The sequence below is a fragment of the Elephantulus edwardii genome, unplaced genomic scaffold (assembly GCF_000299155.1).
Source record: "Elephantulus edwardii isolate Elephantulus edwardi_28Jun2011 unplaced genomic scaffold, EleEdw1.0 scaffold00307, whole genome shotgun sequence".
NCBI lineage: Eukaryota > Metazoa > Chordata > Mammalia > Macroscelidea > Macroscelididae > Elephantulus > Elephantulus edwardii.
In genome coordinates, this window is record NW_006400057.1 from 116,375 (window position 1) to 142,032 (window position 25,658).

At 40.8% G+C, this 25,658-nt stretch overlaps 1 protein-coding gene and 2 pseudogenes across 1 annotated transcript; 2 read left to right on the plus strand and 1 right to left on the minus strand.

The window, feature by feature from the left end:
• Positions 1-2,386: 2,386 nt before the first annotated feature.
• On the plus strand, positions 2,387-3,960 carry LOC102855068 (annotated as a pseudogene).
• Positions 3,961-14,950: 10,990 nt separating this feature from the next.
• Positions 14,951-15,897, plus strand: LOC102863224 (annotated as a pseudogene).
• Positions 15,898-24,766: 8,869 nt separating this feature from the next.
• On the minus strand, positions 24,767-25,657 carry LOC102855473 (COP9 signalosome complex subunit 5-like). The gene has a single exon (XM_006901058.1). It carries the CDS (start codon positions 25,655-25,657, stop codon positions 24,920-24,922), a length of 738 nt encoding a protein of 245 aa, XP_006901120.1. The 3' UTR covers positions 24,767-24,919.
• Between the last annotated feature and the right edge of the window lies 1 nt (position 25,658).

Consider the following 25,658-nt stretch of genomic DNA (forward strand, 5'->3'; position numbering starts at 1 on the left):
CCAAAATATATGAGTTGGAGTATCAGAATCCTTGCTGCCAAGAAGCAGTCTAGTTTCACCCTCTCTAGGATAGACTTGTTCATTCTCTTGGCAGTTCAGTAATCTTCTGCAGAGAGGGAGCTCTGGTGGCTTAGTGGCAAGAAGCTGCACTGCAATCCCAGCGGTATACCCTAGAATCCAGCAGATGCTCTGCTAGAGAAAGAGGGGCAATCTCCTCCTGTAACAGTCAGATCCAATTTCACACACACACACACACACACACACACACACACACACTAATGATTTTCTGCAGTACCACAACTCAAAGACATCAATTCTTCTGTCAACCCTAGTCATTATCCAGCTCTCAGATGCATAGCAAGTAATTGCGAAGACCATGGTCTGAATTAGACCCATCTTAGTTTCCAGACTGACATCATTGCTCTTTAGGACTTTGGAGAGGTCCTTTACAGCAGGTTTCCTGAGGGCAATTTCTCTTTTGATTTCCTAACTGCTAATCCCAAGAGTGTTGATTGTGGATCTGAACAAGCTGAAATTGTTAACAACCTCAATCTTTTCTCCATCTATCATGTGCTGCCAGTCATCCCAGTGGTGAGAACCTTGGTCTTCTGGACATTGAGCTTCAATCTTTATTAGACTACAGTCCTTGACCTTCTGCAGCAAGCACTTCAGGTCTTCCTCAGTTTTGGTGAGTAAGGTTGTGTCATCTGCATAGGTTGTTGATGAGTCTCCCTTCAGTATTGATGCCACATTCCTTCTCATAAAGTCCAGCCTCCCAAATTATCTGTTCTGCATACAAATTGAAAAGGTATGGAAACAGGATGCATGCCTGATGAACTTCCTTCCTGATTTTGAACCATGCAGTGTTTCCTTGCTCTGTTCTGAGGACTGCTTCCTGGTCGAAATACAGATATTACATGAGCATAATCAAGTGTTCTGGGATTCCCACTCTTCTCCAGGTTAGCTACAATTTGTTGTGATCCTCACAGTCAAATGCCTTCTCATAGTGAGTGAAACACAGACATTCACAGACATTCTGACACTCTTTGCTTTTAGCCAAGATGCATCTGACTTATTTATACTACTATTTTATTGGTTTTTCATTTTTTTAGACATTATTAATAAAACTTCAGCATGCAAGACAAAGATACACTGCTCTTTCACTCTGCTCCCAAGTGCCTATAACATCATTGCATCTTTCCTATCATCCTTCCCAACAGTTAAATGTTATGTAACAGTAGTTTTGGTTAAAGCATATCTGTGTCATAATACACATGCTTTTTACAGCTGAGAAAGCCACATAGGAAATGAATTATTTTTATATTTTCTGTATGATTTTAGTTTCTTAGAGATAAATCAATATCTAGTTTTTTTCATTTGTCTTATTTTCTACATATTTATCACTGCTTGAACCTTCATGTCTCATTAATTACTTATATTTCTTTCTAACACATTTATATGTATCAGATGCTTCATTCATTTAAACTTCTGGTTTGTTCCAGTTTGGAAAAATTGTCCTGTATCCTTAGTGAAAACACAAAACTCTCTGCATTCTGGTGGCCTAGTAAATAGGGAGTTGCAGTGGTAACTTATCAGCTTCCCCACAGGAGACAGATAGATAGTCTCCTCTTGTGTGATTTACAGCCTCTGAAAACCCAGTAGAGGATGAGCTATGGGTTGATTTTAATTTCTAGCCTTAGTTTACCAGCCTCCTAGTTGATATCTCAAGCATACTGAATCCTTTGTTTCCTATGTATTTCCTTATTTTGATGTACCTCTTTCCCTCTTTTTTGCTCAAATTTTATTTAAATAATTAAAAACACAGAAAAGTTAAAAGGATCATCCCATGAACATTGTAGACTATATCCTTGATTCTTCAGTTGTTAGGTTTTTGGGTTTTTTTAACTGTATTTGTTTCCACTGTCAATTTCCAAATTGTTTTTCAGGACATTAACAAAAACTTAGGGAGCCCTGATGGCCTAGTTGTAAGGAGTAGTGCTACCAACCCAAAGGTACATGGCTCAAATCCACCAACGGATAAAAGATGGGCAATTTCCTCCCGTGAAATTTACAACCTCTGTAAACACACAAAAGGGTTCATTATGAGTTGGGTCTGACTCAGTTGCACATAACAACAAGAATAGAACTCAAGCTTTGAGAGGTTAACAACAATGAAAACACTAAGCTTTTGTTTAATGTAGCACATTATCCAGTAATTGCCTGAGTAATAATGACCGGAAGGCAAATCTTTGAGACCTTGCATTACTGACTGAAAAGTTCCGTTTTCCCATTTGATAAATTTTTAAAAAGATGATTTTGAGCTTGTGAGCTCCGCACCGCCGTTTGTAGAAGCTTGAACCTGCCCGGCAACTTTTGTCTCACAACCATGTCCACTAATGAAAATGCTAATTCACCAGCTGCCCGGCTTAACAGATTCAAGAACAAGGGGAGAAACAGAGAAATGAGGCGGCGCCACATTGAAGTTAATGCGGAGCTGAGGAAAGCTAAGAAGGATGACCAGATGCTGAAAAGGAGAAATGTAAGCACTTTTCCTGATGATGCTACTTCTCCACTGCAGGAAAACCTCAACAACCAGGGTACTGTAAATTGGTCAGTTGATGACATTGTCAAAGGCATAAATAGTAACAGTTTGGAGAGCCAGCTTCAAGCTATGCAAGCAGCTAGGAAACTGCTTTCCAGGGAAAAACAACCCCCCATAGACAACATAATTCAGGCTGGCTTGATTCCAAAATTTGTGTCCTTCTTGAGCAGAACTGACTGTGGTCCCATTCAATTTGCATTTGCTTGGACACTCACTAACATTGCTTCAGGGACATCAGAACAGACCAAGGCTGTGGTAGATGGAGGTGTTATCCCAGCTTTCATTTCTCTCTTGGCGTCTCCTCATGTTCATATCAGTGAACAAGCTGTATGGGCTCTAGGAAACATTGCAGGTGATGGCTCGTCTTTCCGAGACTTAGTTATCAAATACGGTGCAATTGACCCACTCTTGGCACTCCTTGCTGTTCCCGGTATGTCATCATTAGCATGTGGTTACTTGCATAATCTTACCTGGACACTTTCAAATCTTTGTCAGAATAAGAACCCTGCACCTCCATTGGGATACTGTTGAGCAGATTCTCCCTACTTTAATTCGACTCCTGCATCATGATGATCCGGAAGTGTTGGCAGATACCTGGTGGGCTATTTCCTATCTTACTAACAGTCCAAATGAACGAATTGAAATGGTTGTGAAAACAGGAGTCGTACCCCAACTTGTGAAGCTTCTAGGAGCTATTGAATTGCCAATTGTGACTCCTGCATTAAGAACCATAGGGAACATTGTTACAGGAACCGACAATCAGACTCAGGTTGTAATAGATGCAGGAGTGCTTGCTGTGTTTCCCAGCCTCTTAACCAATCCTAAAACCAACATTCAGAAGGAAGCTATGAGGACAATGTTAAACATTACAGCAGCCTGTCAGGACCAGATTCAGCAAGTAGTGAATCATGGATTAGTCCCATTCCTCATTGACGTTCTCTCAAAGGTAGACTTTAAGACTCAAAAGGAAGCTGTATGGGTTGTGACCAACTATACAAGTGGCGAAACAGTTGAACAGATTGTATACCTCATCCACTGCAGCACAATAGAGCCACTGATAAACCTTTTAACTGCAAAGGAAACCAAGATCATTCTAGTTATTCTGGATGCCATTTCTAACATCTTTCAGGCTGCTGAGAAAATTGGTGAAATTGAAAAGCTTAGCATAATGACTGAAGAATGTGGAAATTGAAGCTCTACACTACCATGAAAATGAGTGTGTACAGGCTTCATTAAACTTGATTGAGAAGTATTTCTCTGTTGAGGAAGAAGAGGATCAGAATGTTGTGCCAGAAGATACCTTCGAAGGGTATGCCTTCCAAGTTCAGGATGGCACTGCTGGGGCCTTTAACTTTTAAAAAGTTTGTACAACTGAGTGAAAAAGTTATTTGTTGTGTACTATGTTTGGTTGGAAGCAGGAGCGGCATCCACTTCCAAAATGGCTTGCCTCCGGAAACTCTAAGTATGAACAGTGCTCAGGCTGTTCGTTCATAGGGTCGCTATGAGTCGTCTACGACTCGACGGCATTAAACAACAACAACAGCAACTATGTTTGGTATCATTTTGTCTTACTGTTTTCTCTAAGAACTTTTTATAAATGTGATTTGTTAATGGAGCACTTTTTACAACAAAACTATACTTGAACAATTCCTAATTGTACATACTGTATGAAGCCTCTCCTGTCATTGGATTTCTTATTTCTATGTGCAATTTCTTATCTTGCTATGTCCTGTAAATAAAAATTAAGTTCCACTCTTTAACAAAAATAAAGATGATTTTGTAATTATCACTTGGAAAGAATTTTCCTTCATAATTTTAAAGCTCTTGCCCAATATTCCAATATTCCAATATTACAGATGTTGTTGTGGTTGTGTGTTGTTGAGTCAGAAAGAAGTTTAAAATGAATTTGATCTCTGATGCTTTGTATATGATATTGCTGCTCAATATCAAGAAAACAAAGTTTTTCACCACTGGGCCAGTTGGCGGCATCATGACGGTTGGAGAAGAGATTGAGATAGCAATTTCAACTTGCTTGGTTCCATAATAAGTACTCTTGGCACCAGCAGCCAGGAAATCAAAAGACAAATTCATTTAAAAAAAATCTGCTGTCAGGGACCACTCCAGAGTGCTAAAGAGCGGCAATTCAGTTTAGAGTCTAAGGTGCACCTGATCCATGGTCTTCACAATTACCTGTTATGCATCAAAGAGTTGGACAATGACCAAAAGAGGACAGAAGAATTGATGCCTTTGAGTTGTGGTGCTAAAGAAGAATACTGAACATAAAAATTAATTGCCATGAGAACTAGCAGGTCTGTTTGTCATGGAGAGGGTGAAGTCAAACTATTTCTTGGAGGCAAGAATCTCACATACTTTGGGCATCTTGCCAGAGGGACCAGTCCTTGGAGAATGATATCCTGCTTGGAAAGATGGAGGGAAAGCACAGGACTGGAAGACCTTGGATGAGATGGATTGACACAGTATCTGGGGTAATGAGAGTAGGTGTGTCACTGACAGTGAGATTGTCCCAGGATAAAGCAAGTTTCAAAGCTGTTGGGTATAGGGTCTCTATGAGTCGTAGGTGACTCAATGGCACATAACAATAACAGCAAACAAGTGTTTATCTCTAATTTTAATGAATTTTACTATGATATACTTTGGGATTGATCCTCTTTTTTTAACTACATTTTGTTTATTAGTTGATAGACATTTGAGTTCTTTACTTATTTTGCCTACTATGAATAATGCTGCCATAAGCATTTGTGCTAATATTTTTTAATGTATGTTTTAATTTTTTTGGGCATATACATAGGTGTATAAGTGCTGGGTTAAGAGTATGGACTATAGTAAGACAAAATAAGCCATAGCTTTAGCCATTAGATGAACATCAGAACCACAATGAGCTACCACTCCTAAGATGGTTAAGATAAACAAACAGAAAATAACAAGTGGTGGTGAGAATGTGGTTCCTCAAAAAAGTTAAAAACAGACCTATCATATGACCCAGCAAACCCACTTTCAGGTATGTACATAAGAACTTAAAAATCACAAGACAAAACATAAAGGACCTCAAAGTTCACAGCAATGCTATTCACAATATTCAAAAGGTTGCAACCACTCAAATGTTAGCAATGGTTACACAAATGGTGGCCCACACATACAGTGGAATATTCACAGCCATAAAAAGTAATAAAGTTGTGATACATGCCACAACGTGAATGAAACTGGAGGGCATTATGCTAAGTAAAATCAGTCAGTCAATCAATCAGTCAATTACAAAAGGACATATACTGTGTGATCTCATCTATACGGTATGATAGGCATAGGAGCAGATCAGGGATTCAAACCAGTTTGAACCAGCTCAGTCATGGCCAATGAAAAGAAACTAGGATGAGCTAGAATCTGTAAAAATGTAGATGTCTGAAACAGAAATGAACAGAAGAACTGCAGACGCAAGCCCTGAAATGGGAGACGCAGAGTACATTTTATTAGGAGCTTGATTTGAGGTGTTGAATTATTGCTAGGACTGTGGAAAGTGACACTGCAGAGCACTGAGATGATTGCGGTGCATTGTGTATGTTCTTTTTTTTTCTAAGAGGAAAATTGGGTTTCCAGCAGGGTATGGGCCACACAATTTTCTCTATTCTAGCTATTAATCCCATTTTGCAAATTCTGTTCTGTCCCAGTTTCACTTTGCTAACCGTGACTGATCCTGGAAGAACTAGTTTGAAGTCCTGGACCATGTAGTGATAGCACAGTTTATTGGCACCAGGGAAGGAAGGAGATGGAGAAAAGGGAGACAGTGTTGGGTGAACTGTGAGCATCTGTGTATGGTGAAAGGAAATTTAGCATCAATTAAGGGAAATGGTTGTACAACATTATTAAAGTGGATATTACTAAGCTATACTACAGAAAAATTATAAATAGGTAAATATTGTGTTACACAGTGTTCTATCTTGTCCCTTCCTGGCCTTCAAAGGCAGCTGCTATGTATCAAAATACCTCATGGGATTTTAAAAAATATATTAGGAGGTTTAAGGTCGTGATTTTATGGAGATTCCAAATAATCAGCAAAATAATGATTTTATTTGTATTCTACCATTTCATTCACTGGGTAGTTAGCTAGGGTCTTAAAATCTTGTGAACAGTCCTCAAAAGTACAACAAATTGGTCTCTATTTGCAACAGAGGAACATGGATAGTCAGCGATGGAGGAAGAACTAGAATGTATGTCCAAATGCTTTACGAGCCTTTTTTGCCATGAGACCAAAATAATTGAATGGTGCCCAATTACTACTATTGAATTATTTGATCTAAGGTTCTGTAGAAGAATCCTTATCAAAAGTGGGGAAATGTGAAACAGAAATCCAAATTCTTATGGAAACGTCACACTAAAGCCATTAAAGTTGGGTGACCCAACTCAGAAAACAATTGTTGCTCTGTGGAAATCTTTAAACCTTAAACTCAAATGATCCTTAAAGGGGGAAAGGAAAACCAAAACAACCCCACCACCTCATGAAGTCAAGGAGCTCTCAGTAGGGAGTCTGAATCCATCAGCTGTTCCTCAGGAGGAAGATGGACAATCTCCTCCTGTGTGATTTATAGCTTCTGAAAACTCACTGGAGAGTCAGCTGTGAGTTGGCTCCCACTCAATGAAGGTGAGGTAAGATGAGGCTTTGGTCTCAGTTCCAACTCATAGTGACCCTCCATTGTGTTTCTGAGGCTGTAAATATTTTTTTTATTTTTAAATTTTAATTTAGTTTGTTTATTTTTCATTTCAATGAACATCTACAGAGATTTTGGAATTCCATTCATTCATTGTTGCACCCTTCTCCCCACACAAAAACCCCCCCCCCCCCCCGTTTGCTCCTCTCCTTGAAAAGCAAAAGAAAAACTCCCTCATTGGTACACAATCCCCCCGCACCTCCCCAAACCCCAGCCCCTACTCCCAAATATAATCCACTCTGCAACCCTCATTACGTACTCCTACGATAAAAATAATGCCCTAAAAGATAATACTTTTAGACTATTCTCTCCCCCATAGACTTCAATGCTGAGGCTGTAAATCTTAATGGGAAAAGACTGTCTTTCTTTCTTTCTTTCCTGGAGCCACTGGTCAGTTCTAACCTCTGGAGCAGAGCAATCTGGATTAACAGAACAATGCAGAACAGAAGCCAAACAATAACATAATTCTCAACACAGTCTGTGATAAAAGACTAAAACTTAAATGCTGACAATTTCATCTTGCTAGAATTTATAATTTATTGATAACATAGATTGGAAAAAAAGTCCCAAATCCTACACTATTCAGTTCTACTTACTTATCTAGTCTTAGAGATTGTGAGAATAGCCCTGGGTAGAATAAGGCCATCTCCAATTCTCAAACCAACTGCCTGCCTTCTGTTCCTAGAATATTCTCTCTTCCTTTAACTCTGATATACTTAAGACTTATGTCTAAATTATTTTTCAAGAAATTCACCAATGCTCCTTCCCCAGTCTAAATTAGGCTTCCTGGATAGCTGCTTTCATTTTGTTCCATTTCTCAAGTTGACTGTGACTCATAGTGACTCTGTGAACAGATCTGAACCTTGCCCTGTCCTGCACAGTCCTTACCATTCAAACATGTTTCAGACCAGTATTAATCACTATTTCAATCCATCTTGTATAGAATCTTCCTCTCTTTCTCTGACCCTCCACCTTTTCCAGCATGGTGTTTTCTCCCAACAACTGGCCCTTTCTAACAAATTTCCCTTGATTTTTTTTTCTCTCAAAGCTGATATAATCCCGTTATTGTTTGTTATGTCTCTATACCCCATTACATTTAAACTGGACATGTTTCATAGTTGGCAAGAACCTGGCAAGAACACAGGCCATGGCATAAAATAACTCAAAACTTATTGCCATGGATTGAGAAATGATGGTACATTCACATGATGGAATACTACACAGCACTCAGGAGCAATGATTTTGTACGTCACTACCTAACTTGGGAGGGACTGGAGAGCATTATGTTGAGTGAACTAATTCAGGCCCATAAAGACAAATACTGTATAAGACCATTATTGTAGAATGAGTATGAAGATCCAAGGGTGGACAGAGGGAGCAGAGTACTGAGGATGGGGGCATTAAAGATAGGGCTGCACAATTTGATGGAGGAGATGAAGGAAATGAGAACGATACGATATGAAAAATAAGGTATGCAAACTTTGTAAATAAATCAGTATAAAATATTTTTTTAAAACCCCACCCAAACCCAAACATCAAACTTATTGCTTTGATAGTCTGGACCACTCACAGCTGACCTTTCCTTGGATTCAAACCACTAGAGAGGTGTGGCTTTTGGATAAGTAGTGCAACTCCTTACAGACCAGCTCATTGTAATTATTTGCTAATAAAGTATTAGGCATGTAATTAGTCATTTTAAAACTGATCAGTCACAATATTAGTTTGATCCTGCCAGCTGGATCACAGAAAATAGAACCACATTCTTTGAAGACGTTTAAAATAATAAAGAAGAGAGCCCTGGTGGCCCAGTGGTAGGAGGCTGCACTGCCAACCCCAAAAGCACGGCATACAGTTTGAATCCACCAGCTTCTCCGAGGAAGAAAGGTGGACCGTCTCTTCCCATGTGATTTATTGCCTCTGAAAACTCACTAGAGGGTTATATATGAGTTTATTCAAACTCACTTGTACACAACAACAACAAAATAATAATAAATAAGGCAAGAATTATTTTGTTTTCATGGGAGGAAAGTAAAGGTCTTTATTCTGTGGTACTTGGTGTTATTAATGAATGGATGGCATCTAACAGCAGTGACAAAATGATGTTATTTTAAAATCCATTTTCAAAAGGGAATGGCCCAGTGATTCAAGGTGAGTTCACCTGGCTTTCAGTAGTCAAAAACTGGGTATCTCAAAGAATTAGCAAAATGATGTCGCCTGAAATTGAATAGATGGCAGCGTCCTCCCACCTTACCCCTGCCTCTTCCAGTCCTCTCCTTGGCCCTTCACAATTCCTGTCTTTCTGTCAGTGTTCCCTTCAGATCCCATTTTCTTCATTAAACCTGCCTTTACTGCTGAAACTCCCAGTGAATCGTTCCCCTTCACTGAATTTCTGTCGCAATTGAAATCCAAACCCCCACAATTCAGCACTGAATTGCGAAAACTATCTTGTGTTTGTTATACACAGGAGTTTCGGTGTTAGTCTTATCTCACCTTATTATACTGTAAATCCCTTGAAGGGCAAACTTTATCTGTATAAAACCTCACAGTGCCTAAAGCAGTGCTGAGAATATGGTACCTGCACAATAAATATAGATTCATTTTGTAGGAAGAATGATTAGTCCCTTTAACAATATTTGTCTTTGTCTATCAGAGATATATAGGTAACCGAAGTTGTTCTTTCTAGACTCAGTGGCTGATTCTACTTTGCGAGTACTGGGCTTATTTACGTTTTTTAAGCATAGGGCTCATTCTACAGTCAAAGCCTTCTTGGTGTATGGAATAGAGACTTTCATTTCTTCCCCTTCAACTTTTCCAGGCTCTTCCAATGAAACAACAAAACTGTCTTGACTCTGGGATAATTTTCTCTTTGAGGGATATATTTTAGCTGAATGTCAAGGACAAATAAAAACCTTAGCTACCCCCATGAAATAGGGCTTGGGAGGTTGGAGGGACAGCACAAGAGAGGAAAACCCTTGATGAGATGGATCGACTCAGTAACTGGGGTAATGGGAGTAGGTGTGTCAGAGACAATAAGGTTGGCACAGGATAGAGAAGGGTTTAGGGCTTTTGTACATAGGGTCACTATGAGTCACAAGCAACTTGATGGCACATAACAACAACAACCCCATGAAAAAATATTCAACAACATTCTCCATTACCCGCCACCTGTCAAGTTGAATCTGACTCACAGCAACTCTCCCCACTGGGTCTCCATGAGTATAAATATTTATAGAAGGAGGCGGCTTATCTTTTTCCCACAGAGCAGCTGGAGAATTTGAACTGATAACCTTTTGTTTAGTAGTAGTTTAACATGTTACACATTATGCCATCAGAGTTCCTTCACTCCTTATTCCTGTTGCCACTGAGTGAGAACAGATACAGAGCTGATCCTCCTTTGGGTTTCTGAGGTTGTTGATCACGTGGGAGGAGATTGCCCGTCTTTCTTTCTGGGATGAATTCCACCTGCCAGAGAGGCGGAGCCTTTCGGTTAGCAGCTCAACTCCCTACAGACTGTGTCCCCAGAACTCTCTCTTCATCTATTTTGTTGCTGTTCTTGTTATGTGCTGTGGAGTAAAAACTGACTCACAAAAAACCTCACACCAAAAAAACCTGATTGCAGTGAGTTTTCAGAGGCGCTAAATCTCACAGGAGGAAATTGCCCTTTTTTCTCCCACGAAGCTGATTAATTCAAACTGCTTGCCTTTGGGTTTGCAGCTCAACTCTTTAACAGCCAGCCACCAGAGCCCCTTCTTTACCCATCCATTCTTTCAATCATTGCTGTGTGTCAGGAGCAACTCATAGTTGACTCTTCACTGGGTTTTCCAAGGCTGTAAGTCACACAGCAGGAGAGACTATACATCTTTCTCCTTCAGAGATGCTGGCTGATTTGAACTAGCAGAGAAGTGCTTTGAGCTACAGTACAACCACCTATATATTATGCCACCAGATCCTCCCTTCTTTATCCATTGTTGTTAGGAGCTATTGAGTCAAGTAGTACTCATAGCAAATCTATGAACAGCCAATCTGAAATCTGCCCTACCCTGTGCCATCCTCATAATTTCCGAGACCCTAGAGTCCAATGCTGAAGTCATAGTGTCAGTGCATCTCATTGGGGATCTTCCTTTCCTTTGCTGACTCTCTGTCTTTCCAAGCATGATGTCCCTTTCCAAGGAATAGCCTTGGCTATCTACATGTCCAATGAAAGATGAAGCTTCATATCCTTGCCTCCAAAAAACACTCTGGCCACATCCTTTTCAAGATATATCTGTTTCTTCCTTTGGCAGTCCATGGAGTATTCTATTAGAGAGATACAAATTAAAAAAGTCACAAGATACCATAGCCCCATTAGAATGAAAGTAATTCAAAACAAACAAACAAATAGGAAAATAATTCCTGTTAATTATACTGTGAAAATACAATGAATACTCTGGCATTGGCGATGGGAACATAAAATGGTACAGCTACTGGGGAAAACAATTGGCAGTTTCTTAAAAAGTTGAAGAGAGCCAGTTAGTCCACTCTGAGGTATATATACTCAACAAAATTGAAAGAGCAACATACAGACACATGCACACCAATGTTCATTACAACACTTTCCCAAAGGCCAAAGGGTGAAAAAAAAGCCCAAAATAACCATCAACACATGAATAGATAAATAAATCATGATACACACACACACACACACACACACACACACACACACACACACACACACCTAAAACTCCCCAGAACCTCAGACTCCTTGCCATTGGATCAGTTCTGACCCACAACAACCTTCTACTTAGTTTCCAAGAATGTAAATCTTAATTAAGAGGAGATTGTCCATCTTTCCCCAGAAGAACCACTGATGAATTCAAAGAGCCAGAGTTGCTCAGCTTTTTGCTCACCAGGACAACACATTATGGATTATGTCTCCAGAGCTGCATATTGTTGTTGTTATGTACTGTCGAGTCAACTATGATTCATGGCCATCCTATGAACAACAGATCTGAAGTACGTCCTGTCCTATGCCATTCTCATCTCTGAAACACACAAGCCATTGCTGTAACTAGTATGTCAGTCCATTTTGTTGAGGCTCTTCCTTTCTTACACTGTGACCTACCATGTTTCCAAGTATGTTTATGAGGGAATATTATTCAGTCATAAAAGAAATGAAAGTCTTGATATAGACCACATCATAGATGAACCTTGAAAAAAAACATCATCATGCTTAGTAAAATAAGTCAATCACAAAATATAAATACTATATGGTCTCACTTAAATAAACAGATAAATGTTGTTGTTGTTAGGTGTCATAGCAACCTTATAAACAGCAGATCTGAACTCTACCTTATCCTGTGCCATGCTGACACACTCGTCTCTGACACACAAGAGCCCATTGCTGAAGTCACCATGTCAATTCACCTTGTTGAGGGTCTTCCTCACCTTCACTGACCCTCCAGCATTTCAAGTATGATTTCCCTTTCAAAATAAAAGCCTCAGCTAGCTACACATCTCAAGTATGAACGATAAAGCTTCACCATCATTGCCCCAAGAAGCACTCTCACTGCACTTTTTCAAGACATGTCTGTTTTCCAAGACATATGGCACCTTAGGTATTATTAAGTTGGTTTCCTCCCAAAGCTACCCTACATCCAACAATTCAACCATTGGTCCTGTACCATTCTCACAGTCACACTGTGTTTGAGTCTGGTGCTCAGACCACTGTGTTAGTTCCTCTTATCAAGTGTCTTCCTCAGTTTGTGCATGCCCACAGTACAGTGACCTGTGCCATTATTTGCTATGCATCAGAGAACTGGACAAGGACTAAGGATGACAGAAAAAGAATTGATACCTTTGAGTTGTGGTGCTGGAGGAGAGTTTTGAACATGGACCACCAAGAAAACAAATAAGTGTGTCTTGGAGAGGGTGAAACCAAGTTTCTCTTCGGAGGCTAGGAATCTGGACCTCTGTCTCACATACTTGGGGCACATGGCCAGGAGGAATTGATGCTTGGAGAAGGACATCATGTTTGGAAGGGTGGAGGGATAGCACAGGAGAGGAAAACCCCAGATGAGATGGATTGAAACAGTATCTAGGGCAATGGGGGTAAGTGTGTCGAAATCAGTTAGACAGACTATATGTAGGGTTGCTGAGTCACAGGTAACTTGATGGCATTAACATTCACCATAATACAGAGGATAATAATACTTAAGATGTGTCCAAAATATGTAAGCCATATGATGTCAGTATGAGAACTAAGGCATACTTGACTCAGGTCATGGTCTTTTTAATTGCGTCCTCTGTCTGAGGGCTGGACAGTGAGTGAGAGTGACAGAAGAGAAATCAATGCCTTTGAGTTGTAATATTGGAGAAGACTGCTGAATATCCCATGGACTGCCAAAGGAAAAAACAGATATATCTTGAAGTATATCTAAATAGCCAGAGTATATATCTTGAGGTACATCTAAATAGCCAGAGTGCTATTTAGAAGCAAAGTTGGTAAAACTCCTTTTCTCATACTTTGGGTATGTTGCTAAAAGGGGCTAATCCTTGGGAAGGGACATCATGCTTGGAAAGGTGCAAGGTCAGTGAAAGAGAGGAAGACCCTCGATGAGCTGGATTAACACATAAATGGGCTTGAGTAGGTAAGAAATTATGGGGTTGGCACAAGATAGGACAGGATCACATCTGTTGTTCATAGGGTCGCTGTGAGTCATACTCAAGTTGACAACACCTGAAAACAACATTTCTCTCTAAGGCCCATTGTGACTATACTTCTGCCAAGACAGTTTTATTGGTTTCTCTGAGACTCCACAGTTTATTCAATATTCTTCACCAGCACTGTAATTAAAAGTCATAAATTCTTCATTAGTCTTCCTTAGCCACTGTCCAGCTCTCACATTCATAGAGGGGAATCTCTTTTTTCTACGAAGATGGAGCCAAAAGCGAAGAAGGAAGCCCCTGCCCCTCCCAAAACTGAAGCCAAAGCAAAGGCATTAAAGACCAAGAAGGCAGTTCTGAAAGGCATCCACAGACAAGAAAAAAGAAGACCTGCACGTCACCCACCTTCCAGAGGCCTAAAATGCTGAGACTCCGAGGGCAGCCCAAATACCCCTGGAAGAGTGCCCTCAGGAGAAACAAGCTTGATCACTATGCCATCATCAAATTTCCCTTGATCACTGAGTCAGCCATGAAGAAGATAGAAGATAACAACACACTTGTGTTCATTGTGGATGTCAAGGCCAATAAGCACCAAATTAAACAAGCTGTAAAGAAGCTCTATGACATTGATGTGGCTAAGGTCAACACTTTGATTAGGCCTGATGGAGAGAAGAAGGCCTATGTTTGACTTGCTCCTGACTATGATGCTTTGGATGTTGCCAACAAAATTGGGATCATCTAAACTGAGTCCAGCTGGATAATTCTAAATATAAAATTTTCTCACCATAAAAAAAAGAAGGGCATCTAAAGTCTGTACAGATTGAGGGGGCAGGCCTGGGAGGAGGCACAGATGCATTCAACACGGTTGGTGCAAGCTTGAGGCAAGAGAAGAAATGTGGGAAATAAAATTTATTGCAGAGTGCAGTGGAGATTATAGTAACTAAAACAGGAATTCTGGAAAACACTGAGCCCCTGAGCCCCCAACATGGGGGGCGGGGGGCAAGAGCAGCAGGCAAGCCAGGTGTGGCCAGAGGAGCAAGGTGAACAGATGGGCTGTATACACTGCATCATAGGTTTGACATTGTGGGCACTTTCCTGAATACAGAGATGTGCATGTCCTTTTCCTCCTCTTTCCCATTGTCACTGATGACCATGAACGTGGCCTCATTCATGGACATGACTCTTACTGGCACTAGGGCAGCAGGGCCGCTGCGATGAGAGTAACTCTCGCTAGGTGCTGCAGCTGCTGTGCATCGTCACTCGCCATGGTCTGCTGCCCTACACCACCTTCAAGAGGAGGAGGGCTGTGTGCCCTAATCTTGTAGACACATATTTGGAAGAAATGTCAATTCGCTATCTGACCCCTAGAGCCCTCAGTGACCCAGAACCGAGCCTTCCCAGCCCCCTAAAACAGGCCTCCCCACTATCCTGTGTTGTGCTGTCCTTCGGGTCCCCAGACATGTAGCAAGCGGCCTGTCTGAGGGAGAGCCACACTTGGGACCCGCGAAAACGCTGGACATCAGTGAAGGCAGATGCCAAGGATAAAGCAGATGTGTGACCTCTGACTGCAGGTCCGGGCTGAATCCGGCCAGCATGAGGCTGCCCTGCTGGGCAGTGTTTTCTCTAATCGGCAGGACCCTCTTGAGTGCCAGTTTGAGCACTTTAACAAGGCCAAAACCACAGTCTAATCCAGGGACCTGGGCTCTATCATGTGACCCCAAGTCCTCTGAGCTCACCTCCCTCTATGTGTCCTGGTGCGTCCACATCAATGGCTCATTACTAGAGGCACTTGACGGTGTCTTCGCCACACACTCCCTCAAGCAGGCTGTGGGCCACGAAGCCATGAAGCTGCTGGTCAATGAGTACTGAGAGGACAAGGAGCTGGGCAGACAGAAGGTGCTGGGGAGCGCGATGCTACAAGCATTGCCCTGACTGGTCCCTCTTCCCACCCCTCGTGGATTGCGCCCACCCCCCACCGCTGGAGCTTACAAACCATTCTGGGGTTTGTTCTTTACCTTTCAATCATATCCCACTTCCCTTTTTTCTTTTTAGAGGGAAGTGAAAGTGGTGTCCCTCACTCCTCCTTGTACCCATGTGCCTGGGATGCCTCTTTGTTTCTTTCCCTTTTTCACTTGTCCACAATGTGTGTCTCTACAGTCACCTTACTACTGAGCCCTAAGACAAATATATAGGGAGAAAGGAGGTCTCTAGAGCACAGTCTTTTAAAGGACTGATGTGAACATTGCTTAGGGATGCATTGAGGGATTATCAATACTGACCTTATGAAGGATCTTGAAATTTTGTCTGAAAAAGGAAAGGGCTATGAGTAAGGACAAAGAGTACCAAAGGAATGTATTTCTGTGTTTCATTGACTACGCCAAGGCACTTGACTGTGTCAAACACAACACATAGTTGCTAATCTTGAGGAGAATGGGCATCCCAGAACACTTGATTGTGCTTATGCGAAACCTATACTTGGGCCAGGAAGCAGTCCTCAGAACAGAGCACAGAAATACTACATGGTCCAAAATCAGGAAATGAGTGCATCAGGGATGCATCCTGTTGCCATACCTTTTCAATCCATTTGCAGAACAGATCATTTGGGAGGCTGGGCTTTATGAGGAGTGTGGCATCAGGATTGGAGGAAGACTCATCAACAACCTACGTTATTCAGGTGGCACAACTTTGCTTGCTGTAACTGAGGAGGATCTGAAACACTTGCTGTAAAAGGTCAAAGACTGTAGTTTTCAATATGGATTGAAACTCAACATCAAGAAGACAAAGATTCTCACCATTGGGCCAATAGGCAGCACCATGATTGATAGAGAAGAGATTGAGGATATTGATAATTTCCGCTTGCTCACCTTCACAATCAACACTCTTGGGACCAGCAGCCAGGAAATCAAAAGACAAATTGCCCTGTAAAAATCTGCTGTTGGGGACCTCTCCAGAGTACTGAGAGCGACAAAGTCAGTCTAGAGATTAACGAGGGCCTTATCCAGGCCATGGTCTTCCCATTTACTTGCTATGCATCAGAGAACTGGATAATGATTAAGGATGACAGAAGAAGAATTGGTGCCTTCGAATTGTAGTGTTGGAGAAGAGACTTGAATATAACATGTATTGCCAAGAAAACAAATAAGCCTGTATTGGAGAGGGTTAAACCAAGTTTCTCCCTGGAGGCTAGGATTTTGAAGCTCTTTCTCACATACTCTTGGCATGTGGCCAGGAGGACCAGTCCCTGGAGAAGGACATCATGCTTAGAAGTGTGGAGGAACAGTGCAGGAGAGGAAGACAAGGAAGACCTTGGATGAGATGGATTGATACAGTGACTGGGGCAATGGGCGTAGATGTGTCAGAATCAGTGAGACTGGCTCAGGAGAAGGTAGGCTTCAGAGCTGCTGTACATAAGTTCGGTATGGGTCACAGATGACTTGACGGCACATAACAATAACAACATGAGTAAGGGAGCTATTTGGAAGTTGGGACTCTGAAGTATATTTTGGAAATTAGTTACCACCTCTGACAAATTATAGAATTTTAAAAAAACAAATAAATTATATATAGATTGACCAGACATTGTAGTTATATTAACCTATTACAATTAATATTATAAAAATATGTATGAGTGGTCAAATGAATTTATAATTGCAATGTTATGAAACAAAATACGTGCAAATAATTTGATTAAAAAAGTGTTTCATGAACTTCCCCTCAAATGAAATATTTCATTAATAATAATAAAAACAGAAATCGAGACAAAAGCAAGCAAATGTATAGAAACCTAAAATTATTAGCAGTTTCCGAGGAAGCTCTGCTGGTTTAATAGTAAGAAGCTCCATTGTAATTCCAAAGGAATGTGGTTTGAATCCATCAGCTGCTTTGCAAGAGAAGAATGGGCAATCAGCCTCCTCCTATGTGATTAACTGCATCTGAAAACCCACCGAAGGATCAGCTGTGGGCTGGTTCTAATGCCATGAAAGAGAGGTTTTCCTGGGGAAGCAGTGACGTTAGGTTAACAGTAGTGAAATAATTTGGGAAGGGATAATAAGAATGATTATACAAATTGGAGGAGATAATCAGCCTACAATTTTTCATGTAGGAATTGTTGAGTTGGTGTATGTTTCCTTGTGTATATTTTACACACCCAGATATACAGCAGCTGCTTTGCACTGTTGTGGAATGCACCTCACTAATGAGAGAGCTACCAAGTAGAAATAAAACCAGCTTTCCGTTTTGTTACTGAACTAGGTCCCTTTAATCTTCTACAGATTTTAGGTATGACATGTACTTTTCCTGCTGATTTGAAGAACTCTTAATGATTCACCAGAATGTTAGCAGAATCAAGCGGTGTCCCTTGAGCAAGGACAGCCTAGCTTAGCGTGGATCCCGACACACGCCAGCTAAGAGTGTACTGTTAGCCATACACACCAAGGAAGGGGAGGAGAGTTCTGCCTTAGAGACAAGCAAATGCATGTTGTTGTTGTTGTTGTTGTGTACAATCCAGGTGCAACCAACCCATAGTTGACTCTCTAGCAGTTTATCAGAGGCAGTTAATTGTATGGGAGGAGATTGCCCATCAGAACCCTAAAATTATTAGTGGTTATCAAGGGAGTTCTGCTGGTCTAATGGTAAGAAGCTACACCGCAATCCCAAAGGCTTGTGGTTCAAGACCACCAGCTGCTCCAGGGGAGAGGGAGAGGACTCCTTTTCTAATTTATCAGGCTGATCAATTCCCCCCTCTTCTAGTCAACTGGCCATTAAAAAATTTTTTTTCATATTCTTTTTTTAATTTATTATTAATTTCAATGAAAATTTACAGAGACTTTGGATTTTCATTCATTCATTGTTGCACTTTTTTCCCCTCCCAACCTTCTCTTCTAGTACACTACTCTCTTAGAAAAATTCTTTCATTGTTTTACAATTCCTCCCCCAGGTCCACTCCATTCTACAGCCTTCACCCCGGACTCCTGTCATGACAAAAATACCTAATACTTTTCCCTCTGAAACAATTTTCTTCCTCATCTGTTTCAATGCAGTGTACGTTACTGAACGCATCCTTCTCAGTCTCCTCCCAACCCCGAGGTCAGTCCTGCTTCACAACAGTGTCACCATGCAGTATTTGTCCTTTTGTGCCTGAGATACTTCACTCAGCATAATGTCCTCCAGGGTCACCCATTTTGAATAATATTACATCAGTTCCTTGTTTCTCAATGCAGCATAGTATTCCATTGTGTATACCACAGTATGCAACCTTGCCAGCATTTGCTGCTTTCTGTTCTGTTAAATTTTGCTAGTCTTACTGGGGTGAGTCTATTTGCAACTTTTTTTAAAAAGTGCCACACCGCCTTCTACAGTGGCTGCACCATTTCTCCCACCAACAGTGAATAAGGGTTCCAGTTACTCCACAACCCCGCCAGCATTTGTTGCTTGCTTTTCTGTTAAATTTTGCAATTCTGACAGGGGTGAGATGATATCTCGTAGTTGTTTTGATTTACATCTCTCTTAGAGCTAGGGATTTTGAACATTTCTTCATGTGCTTGTAGCCTTTGAAAAGTATTTCTTGAAAGGAGCCCTGGTGACAGAATGATTAACTAACCAAGCTGCTAACCAAGAAGTTGCTGGTTCGAATCTAATGGAAGAGATCTGGTGTGCTGCTCACAAAACTATTCCAGCATAGAAAATTCTGTGGGGCAGTACTGTTTTGTCCTATAAGGCTGCCATGAGTCAGAATCAACACCACGTCATGGAACAGTATTTTCTGCCTTAAGAGTTACAGCAGAGAGCAAATATGCTGAGCCTTTAAAGGAAAGAAATCCAAGATTTCCTTCACAACTTGTTGTTGACACCATTGTATAGTCACTCTACACCCAACAAAACAAAATCTTCTTAATCCTGCACCATCCATACTGTTTCTGTTGTGCTTAAGTCCATTGTGTGGTCAACATTTTAGGAAAGGGATATTCTCAAATTTATTGAAACTCTGTTAAATGCTAAAGTTGACTCAGAAGAAAAGCAAGAATTAGTTCCAGGTTTCCAGGAGCTTGAAACGTAGTTAGGGTGACAAGCTGTGCAGATGAGGCAGATAAATAACAATAGAAGACGGAGTTTGCTTACATTATGATCGGAGAAGAGTGAAATCACTCAATGGGAGTGGGGACTACTTAACCTTGAAAGGACTATTTACGGTGAAAATTTCACAGATTTGTTGTTGTTGTGCATTGGAACTGACTCAGCTGACCGTCCAATGGGTTTTCAGAAGCTGTAAATCACACAGGAGGAGATTGCCGGTCCTGTGGAGTGGCTGGTGGATGCAAGCCACGTGCCTTTGGGTTGGCAGCGTAGCTCCTTAACCACTAGGTTACCAGATAGGTTGTTCAGTTGCCATTTTGATGGCAACCCATGGCAACTTCATTTCCTTTAGAGTAGAACTGATGACTGCCTTTTCAGAAGCTGATCACTACCTTTCTGAGATGCCTCTGGATGGACTCAAACCATCCACTTTTCAGTTAGCAGCCAAAAAGCATTAACCACTTGCACCACTCAGGTTGCACCACTCAGGGACTCCATAGCAGATCACTGACAGATAACTCACGTTCCCGCATAGCTTAATTTATACCAGATGCTGAGTTATTTGATTTACATAAACCAATGAAAACTGGAAATATGTAGTATTTTTCACAAAGAGTTTAGGTGCAGAAACCAAAGCCAGTCTTTGTTTTTGTCTATGATCACTGATACTTTAAAGCGAAATTTTAATAGGAAGAAATAACCTTAGCTGATTTGAAAATAATAATACTGTGTAGTCTATATGCATAAGAATTTTTCTAAGCTTTAATAAAGGATTACTTCCTTAAGTGAGTCAAATTGTCTTTCAGGACCTCATTTTCTATAAAAATGGAGATAATAGTTGGCATTTCCTAAAGAAGCTCTATTGTTGTTGTTGTTGTTGTTATGTGCCATCGAGTCCCTTGCGACTCATAGCGACCCAATGTACAACAGCCCTAAACTCCGCTCTGTCCTGTGCCAATCGCACTGTCTCTGACACTCCCATCCCAATTATCCCAGTCACTGAATCAATCCACCTCATAGAGGGCCTTCCTCTCCTGCGCCGTCCCTCCACCCTCCCAAGCATGATGTCCCTCTCCAAGGACCGGTCTCTCCTCACTACATGTCCGAAGTAAGTTAGACGGAGCCTCAGAATCCTTGCCTCCAAGGAGCCACCCGGTTTAACCCTCTCCAGGACAAATCTATTTCTTTTCCTAGCAGTCCATGGTATTCTCAGTACTCTTCTCCAGCACCACAGCTCAAAGGCATCAGTTCTCCTTCTATCCTCCTTGGTCATTGTCCAACTCTCTGATGCATAACAGGTGATTGCGAAGACCATGGCCTGTATCAGACGCACCTTAGTCTCCAGAGAGACACCACTGCTCTTCAGCACTTTGGAGAGGTCCCTAACAGCAGACTTTCCCATGGCAATGCGCCTTCTAATTTCCTGGCTGCTGGTGCCAAGACTGTTGACTATGGAGCCAAGCAAACTAAAGCTGTGTACAATCTCAATCTCTTCACCATCCATCCTGATGCTGCCAATTGGTCCAGTGGTGAGAATCTTTGTCTTCTTGACATTGAGCCTCAATCCATATTGCAGGCTGCAGTCCTTGACACTCTGCAGCAGGCGCTTCAGGTCCTCCTCAGTTTCAGCAAGCAGGGTTGTGTCATCTGCATAACGCAGATTGTTGATAAATCGTCCACCAATCCTGACCCCACATTTCTCCTCATAGAGCCCAGCCTCCCGGATAATCTGTTCTGCATATAGGTTGAAGAAGTATGGAAATAGGATGCATCCCTGGCGTACGCCCTTCCCAATTTTGAACCATGCAGTGTTCCCTTGCTCTGTTCTGACGACTGCCTCCTGGTCCAAGTATAAGTTTCGCCTTAGAACGATCAAGTGTTCTGGGATTCCCATTCTTCCCAGAGTCAGCCACAGTTTGTTATGATCTACACAGTCAAATGCCTTTGCATAGTCAATGAAGCACAGATAGACATTCCTCTGATATTCCCTGCTTTCAACCAAGATCCATCTAACATCAGCTACAATATCTCTAGTACCACGACCCCTTCTGAAACCAGCCTGGGCTTCTGGTGGTTCTCTGTTGATGTGCTGTTCCAGTCGTTTTTGGATAATTTTCAGTAAAATCTTGCTTGCATGTGAAATCAGTGAAATTGTTCTGTAGTTTCCACATTCGGTTGGGTCACCTTTCTTTGGCATGGGAACAAATATTGATCTCTTCCAGTCAGTTGGCCAAGTGGTCATTCTCCAGATTTCTTGGCACAACTTGGTGAGCACGTCCAGGGCAGCATCTGTTAACTGAAATATATCAATTGGTATACCATCTATTCCTGGAGCCTTATTTTTGGCCATGTCCTTCAAAGCAGCCTGAACTTCTTCTTTCATCACCATAGGCTCTTGCTCATATGTTGTTTCATGAAATTCTTCTGTGTCTTCCAATTCCTTTCGATACAGTGATTCAGTATATTCCTTCCATCTTTTTTTAATACTTCCGGGATCATTTAACGTTCTGCCGAAAGCATCCTTGATTATAGCAACTCGAGGTTTGAATTTGTTCTTCAGTTCCTTGAGCTTAAGATATGCTGAGCGAGTTCGGCCCTTTTGATTTTCTGACTCCAACTCCTTGCACATTTCATTGTAATATTTTGCTTTGTCATCCCGTGCTGCCTTTTGAAATCTTCTATTCAACTCTTTAGTATCTTGAATTCTTCCCTGTGCTTTGGCTTCTTTGCGCTCCAGAGCAATTTTCAGAGTCTCTTCTGACATCCATTTTGGTCTTTTCTTCCTCTTCTGTCTTTGCAATGACCGTTTGCACTCTTCTGGATGATACCCTTGATATCCTCCCACAACTCATCTGGCCTTCGTTCATTAGTGTTCAAAGCCTCAAATCTGTTCCTGAGATGGTTCTGAAATTCAGGTGGGATAGACCGATAAATATTGCGATAAATATTGCGACTAAAGAAGCTCTATAGAAAACTAAAAAACATTATACAAAAAGAAGCCTTGATCATGTACATTTCAGAAACATTGGATTAAGCCAAGTTAGACTGTGCTTTTACAATAGAATTGTCTTTCAGGATTTAATATGATTACTTGAATTGTGAATTTTCATGATAAGGGTAGAGCATGCATGAACATCTCCCAAACATACTTGACACTGTAATAGTTTTCTTGTAACACCAAGTACTCTTGTGTTCTGAACCCAAATAAGAATAGAGAAATAATAACTTTTTTAATCTTAAAAATGCTTTGATTCTCCTTTTTTTTTTACATTTAGTACATACTTATAGATCTACGAGAGACCTAATAATGTTATTAGTGAATAACTCAGAATTGATAAAAACTATGAACTTTGATAAATGACGATAGTTATAGAAAGGCTTCAGGCCTTTTGCTCACAGGGTCTCTATGAGTCATGCTTGACTTACGACAATCAACAACAAATGTGATTTTTACACGTTCTAAACCTGTTTTTCCCTCAAGTAGCCCAAATTAAATTGCACATTTAGGTAAATTTTGTGTTATTACACTAAAATACCAAAATGGTGTCAAGTACAAAATTGAAGTACCATAACTTAAAAAAACCCCAACACTTTGTATTCTCTTAATTCTCTACTGTTTTCCACAGAGATCCTGCCTTGACTAGAACTTCCGTGCTTAAATTTGTCCTTTAAATGGACTCTGTTTAATGTGTGGTAGAAAATTAACAGATTTAAACAATAAATTAAGCCTAAGAAAAGTTACCTGATCATTAAATAAGGCCTAGAGCTTTATTTGAGATTTTTACCATGTGATATCTGTTGGATAGTTATTTTTTAAAAAAAGGAAAGGAGAAATGATGTCAGGTCACATTTGTTTCAACAATCTGTAAACACTTACTTTTACATTTGAAAAAGACCTATTCTGCCCTGAAATGGCATAGCCTCTTGGGTTCTATAAGACCTCCTGCTGATTGACCCCACACTTGACCTTAGCTCCAAAGCACAGCTCCATTCTGGCATGCTGGTGTAGAGAATTTATTTATTTTAACAGTAGGGAGCTAGAAACCAGGAATATTATTACCAAGAAAACCCCAAGATATATTTACCAAATCATTAACTCCACATGAGTTCGAGGCCTCTGACAACACACAAAGTGGATAGTAATGAATAGCTGCTGTCAAGGATACATGGGCATTTCTCATCTCTAAGTTAGTGCACCTAGAAGAGCCACAAAAAGAGTTCAGAACGAACTGACCTTTATGTTTAGCATGAGAAAAATGAAAACGGGCTTACTTTAACAGAGATTTCTTGACTGAGCAGTGTAGGGTAGTCAGGCCTTTAAGTACTTCAGGTAATAGTACCCAAACCAGGCAGTCTTAGAGATGTGGACCAATTCTCCACTTAATCAGGCTCCCTCTATCTTATCAATAAAATGAAAAATAAACTTGATTGTCATTATCTCTCAAGTATCCTGCTAATTTTACTGTAGGGTTATAAAGAATCATTTACCAGGTGTTTTTATTGCACTCTTTTTCACTCAAGCTAGATGACATGCTCATTAGACATTTGTAAAATACTAAAAAACACATAAGAGAGGCAAAATAACAATCACTCTCAATGTGAGACCACGGTCAACCATTTAGTGTATTTCCTTTAGAATTTTCATGGGGGCACAAAATATTTCAAGTATCTTTAATAAGTACTGGTACACTTAAAATACTTTTTTAAAATTTGAAATACTTTTGAGACATTTTTTTTTTTCATTTCAAAGCACTTTATTACAGGTTGCTAATATTCACAAGCACCTTATACTTCTAATCAGTTTTTGGTAAACAGTTTCAAAGTTCTACTTGAGAATTTTTCTCCTACTGGGTTTCAGGCAAAAGTATTACCCAGTGATTGTTTAAGAGATGTTAATTTGATTAAAAAGTTTATCCTTAATAACCTGAGACATCAATCCATGAATTGCTTCTATGGTAGTTTTGCAGCTGTCTCTTGTAGCTTTGGCAAGTTTATCTTCTGACTTTAGGTCATGTGTTTCCAAACCCAGCATGAAACTGCCTCGCCCCAGTTGGGCTTCTGACCGCTCCAATTTTTCAGACAAATCAAAGACCTGACCAGTAGTGTAGTCTGCATTGGTAAGCAAGCTAGAAGAACTCAATGTGTTCATCCAGTATTTATTCCATAAAAGTTCAAGCAATTTGCGGTCCAGAGAGGATTTAAAATATGAAACTTCCAAGGCATAGTATTGTTTGCAGTGTACACCAAAGTCTTCTATTTTATTAAGTGGGACACTCTGGTACTCAGAAGGTCCTTCATCAGGTGGTTTATAGCCCTTTGGGTATGTCCTAAAGGCACCAAGTTTTACTTTCCCTGCAGAAATTGTTCTTGTTGGATCTATTACGACTGCTACAAATGGTTCCTGGAACTGCTGATTGAGCATCTGGGTACTAACATCAATCCCAGAGAGCCAGCAGCTGTAGCCAGGGTGGCTGTGATACCAACCAATTGCATTTTCAAGGCGGCCAACCTTTTTGGCATTTTCAATATACGCAGCCATGTACTCGTATGCAGCAGCCTGAGCATTTACCCGCGTTTCAGTGCCCTCTACAGGCAAAGCAAAACTGTCCATAATGATCATC

Excerpts from the sequence above, each read along its gene's own strand:
- LOC102855473 (XM_006901058.1), bottom strand. The coding sequence starts at position 25,657 with ATGATCATTATGGACAGTTTTGCTTTGCCTGTAGAGGGCACTGAAACG.